The sequence below is a fragment of the Parus major genome, chromosome 7 (genome assembly GCF_001522545.3).
Source record: "Parus major isolate Abel chromosome 7, Parus_major1.1, whole genome shotgun sequence".
Lineage (NCBI taxonomy): Eukaryota > Metazoa > Chordata > Aves > Passeriformes > Paridae > Parus > Parus major.
The window spans coordinates 18,842,382-18,854,528 of record NC_031776.1 but is presented as its reverse complement, the minus strand read 5'-3'; the positions used below and the strand labels follow the sequence as shown (position 1 = coordinate 18,854,528).

Below are 12,147 nucleotides of genomic sequence, written 5' to 3'. Positions count from 1 at the left end.
ACAGGTGCTGTAACCAGCAACACCAGCACCACCACTATTTTGGGGGGCAAGTCATGTCACACATATAAGAATTTCACCCAGCTTCTGAATGCTTTTCATGTAAATGTGAAACAATTAATAGCTCCTAGTTTTCTTTTCTCCCTTATTATTCAGCAAAGGATGTGTATATGATAATAAAGAAACAAATCACTATTATGTTTGCATTTACTTCTACTCGTAGCTTGCTCACTGCTTTCTACTGCAGTGTACTGTACATTTTCACCTTTTTTTACCTTTATATCCTAAGAGTATAAACTATTTATAAATGTCATTTTAACACACGAAAGCTTTAATTACCCTTTCTTTCTACCTTTTAAAAATGCATCTTGCTCACTTTGTATTTATACACAGTATCTTAGCAGTAAAAACAAGAAAGAACTTTTAAAACCCAACACGGCTGTGTTAACAGTGCCACACGAATTTGCTGCCTCACTGAACCACAGAAACATCACCATGTTTCTGCATCAGACCACAAGTGAGCAACAACTGTTACGACTTTATCTTGGTGCAATACTGCTGACTGTCTCAATTAAAGCATTTCTTTATTTAGATACCTCCTGCAGCCCCAACCAGCACAGCAGATGAGCACTTTTGACAGTTGCTACTCATATCCCAACACTTTCTCCCAGCTTCTGGGGAGGTGTATAGCAAGTAGAACATGATTTTCATCCAAATATATGTTCTATACATATTCCACTTCTTTTTCTAGAATGGCAAAAACAAGAAGCTTCCCTGAACATTCACTTCATCTGAGAAAGTACTGTAGAAGCTCTAACTACTCTGCAGGTGGATCGGTCAATAGCGGCGCAATGCTTAGAGAAAAGTACATTAAAATACATAAAAATAATCCCATCGCAGTTCTGCAGGGCATCACCTGGGGCACTGGTACGTGCACGTTTCAGGTAAATGTTTTATTTGCTCACACTCTGGCACAAAGGTGCATCCCCAGCTGCCGGCTCGCAGCCTGCCCCGCAGACGGAGGCGCTGCGTTCTGACAGCACAGCCGAGGCTGCCCAGGGCCCGCAGCCCCGCCGGGGCCAGAGACACCGGGCCTGGCCCCTGCAGAAAGGCTCGCTTACCTGTGTTCGCCGGACACAGGTCCCTGTTGAAAAGCTCACTTACCCGGCTGTTGGCCGGCTCATGCCCCTGTAGAAAGGCTCACTTACTCCACTGTTCGCCGGCCCAGCCCGGGTCTCGCCCACCAAGAGCTCCGCGGGCATCACCCGCCCCAGGGGGCCTGGCCGGCCCCAACGCGCCTCACCTGGGCCGCCGAACCCAGCCCGGACCCTGCCCCTCCACCGCCCACACAGGCCAGCAGCATACGGGGCCTGCCCCGGAAAAAACATTTTTTTCTTTAAATAACCCCTTGGGAGCCTTAAAAATGGCTTCTGCAGAGCGCTGGAGAGCAAGGAGCGAAAGCAACCTTCTACCCCGAGAGCGTAAGCAGCATTTCCAATTCTCCTCCCAAAACCAAGTAAGGGCAGTGGCCTTTTCTAATAACCACTCTGTAACCCACTCAGAGCATGGAAATTCAAAAGACAAATCAATCTGTGCAATACATCTTTATTTTAATTTTATCTTTTTAACCTTTGCAGTCATCTTGGAATAATCATCATGTAAACAGTAGGATGGGATGGGATTACATTGAGTCGTATGCAAATAGTTGTAGAACACCTCAACGATTATGACATTATAAATAACTTCTCTTAACAATATATATTTGCCATTTTCAGTACATTAAAGAGCTGCCACTTATCTAGGGGTAACTAGGAAGTAGTTTAAAGTGTAACCTCTGAGAAACACATCTCCAAATGTGGAAGTCTAAGATTCCCTAGCTCCATAAAATCTATGTCACAGGTTAAGCAGAGGACTACTTGGGTCGAAGTGTTGTCTTTGTAACAGAGTTTTACTTTATCATTGCACAAAGCCCTATTATTTTCACTCCACCTTGGTATTTTGCAGAACTTCAAATAAAGCTTCAGTTCCATTCTTCAAGTTTTTATTCACCTGTATGAAACCGGTTTCTATCATTAAGGGTAAGTCAGATCAGAGATGGACACAGTAAGCGTTCTACCTTAACAACAGTTCACAGTAGCTCTAGCTCATAGACTCCCCAATAAAGCATAGTCAAAATACTTTTAAAACCTTTGCTACTGTATATACCCTCCTTGCTCATATAACTATATATATTTTTATATATTGTACCGTATGTATGGTACTTCTAGAAAATGGAGATTATTTATATAAGCAGCCTCAGGCACATTCGTAATACATTAATATCTGCAAGGCACCTCCCACACCCTTGACGGTCAGTTTGTGGACTGTTTTTTTGACACACAACCAACAAAAGCTTGCTAATGCCAAATCAAATTATTCCAGAAGAACCCTAGAAGTTACCAAATACTGCAAAGACATACCTGAAACTTTTTTAAATAGTGGGAGATTAACTGTAAATAGCACATAATCAAGTCAAATCATTTTCTTATTACTAGTAATATGTAATGCATAAATATATGAAAAATAAAATTCACAGTCATTTTTAAATCTAGAATTCAAGTTGGCTAATATTTCTAAACTTTTATATGTATGTTAATTTCTAAATGTAACAGAACAGAGGCAGTATTATCAACCACAAGTACAGGTAAAATAGTATCACTCAAAGTCTATGAAAGAAGTAAGCTTGATAGAAAGTTCCTTTTGTAACCAATAAATACAGCCACCTGAGAGCATTTCCACAGGCTTTTCACTTAGGGGGAATCCAAATCAACTGCTAAGAGACATTTAGGAGCATTTTGAACGTTAAGAGCAGCGGTGTAGCTGTGGGCTTTGCTTGTTCTGACTTTGTGAATTGCTAGATAATGAAGCAGAACTCGGTGTGTGGTGCATTAATTTTCCTTTGCATCTAAGCTGGCTTTTTCGCAATCTCACAATTCGGCTTGGGGTCAAGGGACAGACATCAGCTGACACTTAACTGAGCAAAACCAATCAGTTTCACTTCATCAGGAATCTCAGTGCCATCACAGCCAGAGGCCTGCAAGTACAAACAGAAATGTTTAGTATATCACACTACAAAGGAGCATTTGACAGCCAGGATATAGTTTCCCCATATTGCCCAGTCAGCAAACAGCTTGATTGAAGAAAAGCTTTCAGACTGCTTCATGTGGTCTCTGTCAGTGTCAACCAATTGCATCCTTAATTTTAGTAAACTCCTGTAGTCAATATTAAAAATTATGGAAAAAAATACTGGAAAATGGACACTGAAATACCCAAATTCTTTAAGCCAAACTTTCCAGACTGGAGCCAAATTTGCTTTTTCATGGAGTAAATAGTTTTCACTCATGAAGAGCATCTAATATACATGTATAGAATCTACATTTTACCACTGTACACAGCAAATGTCTCATGAGTCCAGCCAGGAAGTGAGTTTGGAATAGCAAACAGCTGAATTTTTAAACAAGATATTGAAGCAGTCTACAAAGAGTACATACTAATATTTGTAAAAGGACAGCTCCCTCCTGTCAGTACAATCTATTACTTAAAACTGTACAGTTTATATTCTTCAGTAAAGCCTGTCACAAAACAAACTGACACAAGCGATCTGTTCATTTTTCATATATAACAATTAGAATATAAAACCACTTTGCTCAGGACTAAACTATTACTTTAGGTCTGTTTTAGAAAAAAATATGCTGGAAGCAAAGCATTTTTATGTTTTGATTTTTAAACACAAAATTTGCGTATGTAGACATTTTAAATAAAGGGGTTTATACATTTTAACCTGCATCGTAGATAAGTCAAAATACTAAAAGAATTGGATTAAAAGTGTGCAACGCTAAATTACTTATTATTCTTTTGCATATCACAAAATATCCCCAACAGAACAATTGGTTCACCCTATGAAACTGCTTTTGATCCTTTTTTGCATTAGCAGTAGTTGAGCCCTTTACTAGAACTGGTTCATGAGCATGCACTCCAAGGTAAAGAGCTGTCAGATTGTGCATACAAGGTGCACTACGTGACACAATCCATTGACTTTTCACGACCAGAAATAAAACTGTGTTGACACTTGTAGAAGCATTACATCAGGCTACTCCTTCAAATTTACTCTGAGCAGACACTGAGAACAGAAGTTCTCTCCTCAGATACTATTTCACAGCTGTTATTACACAGAAGCAGCAAGTTAGAGAGAGGTCTGAGATCACTCTTGGTTACTATTCAGGTTGGATTGGGAATTTACCAAATAAATGGAGTTTGAATTTTGTACCTAAATTTAATGCTAGAAAGTGCTAATACTACTAACATCATTCTACACTCTAGCTAGCTATCAGACTTCTCAAAGCCATGCTAAACAACATATCTACATGCATATAAACTTTTAAATGCCTTCCTTAATGGCAAATATTATGTCTATTTAATGCACCTGGGATCTATTAATTTAGATTTTGTGCTTAGCATAAATACAAATACTATACAGAAACTGCAACCTTAAAGTATTCAGTAGAGACTGAACACACTCTGTCATTAATGGGTTTTTCCCCATATTTTTAATATGCAAGGTGCTTACACAAAATGCAAATTATGCTGTGCAATAATTTAGTGTTTCCTTGAGTGTTTCCAAGATTATTTGTGTATTAAAGCAGTGTCCTTCCCAAAGTGTGGACAGCTGGATCCTACAGGGATGTTTTCAATCTGTGTTAGCCAAGACAACTAGGGGATATTTAATACTATATATGTTCTGCAGAATGACATAATTTTTAAGAGCAAAGACACATTGTTTAAAAACATGCAAGAGGGGGAATTCAACCCCTGCCATCCAGGCACCTCACCTTAAAAATTTTCTTTGCTGTTTCAGTAATAATTAAATACAAAAGTAGTTACAACACAAACTGTTCCTTTTTTGCCCTTAAGATGAACATGCTTGCTGTTTGAATACAAAATATTATATACCAGCAAAATACCAGCAAACTTTAAGCAGTGAGATACTAACCAGATTCCCTGTCCAGAAATGCCAGCAACTAATCCTAGACTAAGGAATATTTTTCAGTTGAATTTTTTGAATGGATATAGGATTAGCTACATTTAGACCTTTAATCCCCATTAAATATTCACCAACAAAATGCGTTTTAATCAAGTTGTATACAAATGCTGTCAAATTAAGTAAGATCTTGCTAAGAGGCAACAAAGACCCAGTAGTGCATACAAAGATATTAGAGTTCTCATAGGCAACAATTAATTTAGCAACACCACTACACCACTATACAATACAGAAATAGGAAAATCAGAACATAAATTAATCCAAGGAGAAAAATAAACTAGGATACTTCTTGTTATGGTCTTTTCCTCATCAAAATAGGAACTAGTGCAGGAAAGCTAGGTCAAAAGTATGAGGAAGAAACTAAGGTTAAAAATTAATCTCTAGAATTTCTACCTATCCAGCAGAACTTACCTACAGCAAGGACAAAGGCATTGATTTTGGATTGTCTATTAATTCTGATTATGGCAAGGAGCAGGATGATAGCAGCATTCACTCACTGGAATCTGGAATTCTATGTGACATTGAGTGAACCCCAGCAATAAATCCAACTGAATCACAAAAAAATAGAAAAAATACCCCAGCCTAAATTTTCAAGTGGATTTGTTTTCAACATATATAACTTAGATACTACAGGATATAATGTTTAGGAATCACAAACCTCTATTTTAAGTGTGGGAACAAGAAACCCATGCTTCTGCAGAGCCTTTGGAGTATCTGTTATCTAAAGGCTCTTGGTGAGATGCCATTTACTATACAATAAAGCCAAGTCAGATGTTTAGACAGCAAGAGCACAGATCAGCTGCAAAAAGAGAAGTATTAGCTTATAAGCTATATTTATAGCAAAGGCCAGAGAAAGAAAGGAAGTTGAGGTACATGTCTTTATTCCCCTAGCCCGACCCCTCCTCACAAGAAATGTGGGAGTTCTGGGGATTTTACTGGACTATAGAGGAAAAATGAGTTCAAATGAGTCAGCTAAAGCTCCTTAGATCTGTATAAAGAATGACATGGGAAGAAGAGTCCTGAATTAATACATCATCATCAATTAGGTCTAAAAATGGCTCTCTACAGCAGCTGCTTTTATAAACAAAGCTGTGATTCTTGAGCCCTGCTTATCTAACAGACATTAAGTCTAGTCTCTCATATGACTGAGTCACTCTCAGCAAAAGGTGCTGAAAGCTAACTGGTATTTACATAACTAATAGTTCGATAGCTTCAGGTATATGCATTTTTCAACTTAATTTTAACAAGAAATAAAAACAAACACAGCACATCAGTTCTGACTTGAGGTTTTTGCAATGCAAATTTATTAATATTAAATTAGATCTATAATGCTATGATGAAAATTGACCAAAATTAAGGACCTACGGTCCAATGTACAACATGCAGCACAGAAATGAGTCCTAAGCCCCAACCCAGGGTCTGATTAAATACATACAAAGGATAGGAAGAGATGGAGAAGGAGAAACAGCAATGAAATACAGGGGGAGAAAGACCAACTTGCAGGTGTGGATGGTCAACTGAAAGAAGGGGAAAAGGACTAAGGAGCAAGCAGTGGAGAAGGTGACCTGCATGCAAGAAAAATGGGGGCAGGTGTTGGAAAAAATGGGATTGGAACAATATGTCCATCAGCAGACGACACTTCAGCCAGGGTAGAGGGTGGTGGGGGTGAAGGAGTGTTTACCTAGCTATTACAGTTTTCTCTGCTTTACTTTTTTCTGCAGTTCTTCCCAGGGGTTTTCTTACTGCAGCTTCTCACCTAAACCTCAGACTGCCTCACAACTCATGTAACTGAACCTCCTTCCCCATGCAGTTATGGAGCTGTCCTGTCAAAAAAAGGTTTAAGCTTTTTCTTTAAAACATGGCAATTTCAGTCGCTTTATCTGTCAACACATTTGTTCAACAGAATAGCTGTAACTGAGATAGAACCCAGATTCTACGTGAAAATTGTGATTATTTATTTGTTTCTTCCATTGATGCTTTTACTTACCAACTTAAAAGTCAATGTTTTCAAGGCCTTTGGATCATCTACTATCTTCTGTAAGTTAGCAGCAACTGTAAAAGACAAAAAAATATGATTTACAGAAAATTGCATTCAACTTGACATGAAGCCTTTTGTTGAATCTTCTACTTAATTATACACATATACATGTCTGTAAATTACCACTTGAATCATTTAATCACCCTCCAGCTGTTGTTTGAGAGGGCAGTGGGCTGCCATAAATCCTACTTCCTTTCTTTCTTGGTCACTGATATTTTGTGGCTATGTGAAGTGATTCAGGGGAACAATGTGCCTGAAAATCAAATAACAGAAAAAAAACCCCTACTAATTTTCAGTTTAGTCTATTCCATAAACAGTTAGCAATCACCCAAATGCTAACTGCAAGGAGGATGGGAGAATCACACAGCCAAGGATAAACTGATGGCTGGCATGATTTATATCATGTTTCTGCTATAGCCAGGGTCACTATCAGCATCAGCTTCTGGCAGAACACTGAGCTCACTGTCCTCTCTAACAGGTTTTATGCATGTGCTTTTCTCCCTTGGGCTGGCATTAACACAGACTCTAGATTATATGTTACAGCTCACTAGCAGGAAAAAAAAAAGAAAGCAAACTGAAACAAAAAAGGTAAAATATAAGAGTGACATAAAAAGATCTGATCTTCAAACTACTCTCTTAGAAAACATGATCTAGGTTTGTCAAGTAACAGTAATAAACACTTTGACTGGATGAACAGAGCTTGAGTGTCCAGAAAAGGAAGCTGTATGCTGTAACAAAAATAGCAAGAAGGAAACAATTTACTCTTTGAAAACAGAGGAGAATGCAGGAAGTTAATAAACACTTTTTCTATCAAAATACCTGAGCTACATTTTTAATTGGTCTGTTTTAACGATATTGCTACATTAATCTTGACAAAAAATAACTCAATGTGTGCTTTCAGCTTTGTATGTTTACTAAACTGGCTGCCCAACTTTACACAGTCACAGATCCTGAACTAAATCAGACCAAATCATTAAGGGCCTTTGTTCAAGACTGATGTATGAGCACAAATGTCATCAACAGGATATGAGCATGAGATAAATATTTCACACCTGGCAGAGCTGTTTAAACAAGATCATATACAGGAAATGAACAGGTATTAAGTAGCAGACATTTCTTAGTACACTGTCTAGATAAGTACCATAAAGCAGAGAAGCAAGAAAGTAGATGCTGCCCATAAATAACTCTTTCCACATAATTCATATGGTGGAAGATACACACCAAACATTTGCACATTCCATGTCCTACTGCTACAAAGTTATATTTCTGCTTCCTCCATCTTCTAACATTGTGATGACAACACTTTCACTCCCACTGTGCCTGATCTTTAATAATATCATTCTGTAATAACAGAAATTCACCTCACAGGGGAAGTACAGTGTCTAGTGAATTTAGAGAAGTAGACAATTTGGCCAGTCTACCACTGTTAAATGCAAATCAATTTTCTCATTTATTTATACAATTAAAATGGCATCAAAGATTGTTTAGATACTTGTAATAAATTTAACTGTAGATGAAAGTGTGTTTGAAACTAAAAACAACGTCAAAGCAAGCATAAGGAATATTTTCTAGAGAACACTTTTTGTAAAGAAAAGACTTAACTTTCACAGTTAAATGAACTACAAGTTCATTTAACTTCACAGTTAAATCAACTACAAGCACAACAATAGGAAGTCTTTTCGTTTTTAAAGCTTCATTATTCATAAACTTCTTTATTCTAGTAATTCTAAACAGTGTTTATTTTAGTCACGCAATTTACTTCCTCAATATTTAAGTTGATTTTATTGCAATACCTCCTACCTGATAAAATACATGCAAATACATATAATGCTTTTCATTACAATTAATATTTAGAATCTTAGGAACATTCAGCCTCATATCTCCTGAAGCCAGGAGAGAATAGCTTCAATTTTTCATGTCTTAAAAATTTATAAAATACGATCATGCACTCAAGGGCAGCTCTAGTTTATCCAAATCTCTGTAAAGCATATCTTAAAAACAAAACAAAACAAAAATAACAAAAAATAATAAAAATTCTCCACCTAGAATGAAGATTAATGATTCACCTTCATTGAAATGAAGACTGTGCTACAAATGTGTCTTAAATCCAAAGATCTCTAACTTCACCTAAATAAGAGGTTAGAAAAATAAGAGCTTCAAGCGCATGCATGTCTTTAGGAGGGGCAGCCTTTCATTTAATGTTGATCAGCTGTGGAACAGCTAAGGTAAGTCAGCATGCTGCTGGGCTATTCTCCTGGGAGCAAAACCTTCCAGCTGCTCTTAGGCAGTTACTGGCAAAGGTATTATTACTGCATTTGCAAACAGCAGCCACAATCAGCAAGTGTTTTAATGAACTAGCACACAGTCGGGTAAGCAGCATCAAGGATGTCACAGGTTGTAACAAAGTCTAAAAACTCTAACCCTTCCTGCTGCTGATTGATTCTTTACCAGGAAACAGATTAAAAAATTTCAAGTAAAAATAGCAAAATTAGATTTTCAATATATGTAAATAGTTGATGTTAATTACTTTGTTATTGTTGTTGTTACTTAAACACTGTATCAGAAATGAGTGGTATTTTAGATGGTTATCATACCTAAAGAAAGCTGAGAACAGTGTTCAGTAAAAGGCTCCAGGGACACAGTTTTATTTATTCACTTGTCTTTACTTTTAATATAAACTGAAGTCAGAAACTTTTACATATTAATTACATGTTATTTTTGTTTTTCTGATGAACCATAATCAGAGTAGGACATATTTAATCAAATAGACAATTAGGAGGATTTGAGGGAGAAATGTCATGCATTTTCAGGCTATGTTTGAAAATGAGAAAGCATACCTATAAAGAGTCCATAATTTTAGAATACAAGTTTACATTTAGAATAGTCATACCTGCAGTTTCCTATGGAGAGATCTTTTCAATTTTAATTGTAAATATTCAGCATTTTCAAGCACAACTAGTATTTCACCTCTGACTGTGAAATAGTAGTACTGTGTTTTATATTTTCTGGCCTTAACAGAAAGGCAATAGAAATCATTTAGTGAAAATAATGTCATTAATCACAGTCAATCAATCCATTGCAAATGCAAATCCTCCCAAAAGCCTACTCTTTCTGCAATATCTGAAAGCATATGTAATTATCATCAACTAAGAGCCAAGAATTTGCACATACTTACCTAGCAAAACCATATCATCCTGCTGGTATCTTTTTCATTTTTCTAACTCCTTGCTTTTGTTTTGCTAGGTCTTGCCCTTATTTATACCACAAGGGCAAAAATTAGAGGCAACTGTCTGAATCTGGATACCTAAAGTCAGTATTTCAGGAAACTCTAAAATATAGTTCATTAGCTTTAGGGATGAGACAATCATTACTCTTTTCAAGTTAATGCAAGCCAAACCTTCTAGGACCTCAGTAAATACATAGCTTTGGATGTGTTCCTCTGTACCTAAAATGTTTAAGATCTGGGTTCAAGTGGTAACTGAAATCCTTTGGAGCCTGATGAAGTCAGCTAAGAAGAACATAACCCATAAACTGCAGGTGTCCATGGCATCCCTAGTTTAGGTAATTTCCACTGGAAACAAAGCCTGCAGCAGAGGCAGTAGGAGCCATCCAAGCAGGTGAAATTCCTTCCTGAATGCCTGCAGTCCCAGTTATTTCTCCAGAGGGTTTGGGGATCCCATACAGTGAAGACATCCTCAGAATTAGAAATACAACATACTCTACAGCTGAATACTCATCCTCCTTTAAATGCAATTAAACTAAGCTATCATTTGCAGCAGCTGACTTACTACTCCTAAAACTATATTTCTAAAAATTTAGGATTGTTACTAAACCTACACTGTTTGGACCACTCGGTATGCAAATTTCTACCAAGGCACCAAAAAAATTAATGCCAGGCATACACACAAGACAGTAAAGAATGCTTTCACTTACAAGCAGTTGCTGTTACTGTTCATCCCTATTCAGAATTACTGGTCACTTCAGGCAAGTAAAAAAACAATTATTTTTAAGCAGAACTATTAAGCTGTATTGATGAAAATCTCCCCCAGCTAGTGGATTTAGGGTCTTTTCATTCAGGAAAATTATTTACTAGGCCAAGGCTCACTAGCCCTCCTAGTACAGTTCACATGCTAAGTTCTAATTTGGCTTAAATACAACAAATGAGACTAAAGTTTCTAAATTAAACCAATCACATCTGCAAACAATAATGAGGAAAATAACCATAGCATTCTCACCATCTTTCCCCACCCCACAGTCCCAACAATTCTTGTATTGCAAGTTGGTGAACAAAGTCAATTTAATACAGTAACACTCTCCCTAAAGTGAAAAGGAGTTTCACACTAGGACTTTCTAGAGAGGCAGGAGTTGTTTTCTCCACTGATACTTAAATTATTTGGAAAAGTGAAGAGTACTGTAAAATATATGTCTCTTTACACCTTACCACTAAGTTAAGCATACTGCAGTTGCTATTGACAAAGCCATTTCTCTTTGAAATACTCTGAAGACATGCTTTGGATATTGTACTTGTGGAATTCATAGATAAGCTTGCCCACAAGCAGAATTAATTGATAATTAAAATCCTGTTGGGAATTCACTGTTTCTAAAAGACCTGAATATTCTGTACTCAACTTTATTTTGCAGTGTTTTCTCAATATGTTATGGCCATGCACCTATAGAAGTCAGAAGAAGAAACATGAACAAGAAAAAATTAAGCAGTGATGGAAAAATCTTTGCCAGCAGTAACCTCAGGTAAATAGAGTATACTTCAAATCATGCCTTGGAGCAAAAGCTCTCTTCAAACATTAGCAGCAGTTAGGACAAGAGGCTTTTTGTTGTTTACAACAATAAATGAGGTGCTGTTCGCTTTCTTCAGAAGGCTTCTGAAGGACATGTAATCAACCTACACACCACAAATCATTCCAGGTTCTTTTGCAGGTTTTGCTCAGTGACAAATGGTTGTGCCACCCTGACAAAATAAGTGTCTGCACTTGCAGAACATGCAATAGGAAAAAAGGTCAAACCCAGCATATAAATA

At 37.1% G+C, this 12,147-nt stretch overlaps 1 protein-coding gene across 4 annotated transcripts in view; it reads right to left on the bottom strand.

The window, feature by feature from the left end:
- Positions 1–1,585: 1,585 nt before the first annotated feature.
- Positions 1,586–12,147, bottom strand: part of STK39 (serine/threonine kinase 39) — an 83,850-nt gene continuing 73,288 nt past the window's right edge. For all 4 annotated transcript variants that reach the window (XM_015634544.3, XM_019007408.2, XM_015634539.3 and 1 more), the window contains 2 exons: positions 7,062–7,126; positions 1,586–3,070 (listed from right to left, as the gene is read on the bottom strand). In XM_015634544.3, coding sequence (XP_015490030.1) covers positions 2,996–3,070; positions 7,062–7,126 — 140 coding nt within the window. In that variant the 3' untranslated portion in view covers positions 1,586–2,995. The remainder of the gene's footprint in view (positions 3,071–7,061; positions 7,127–12,147) is intronic.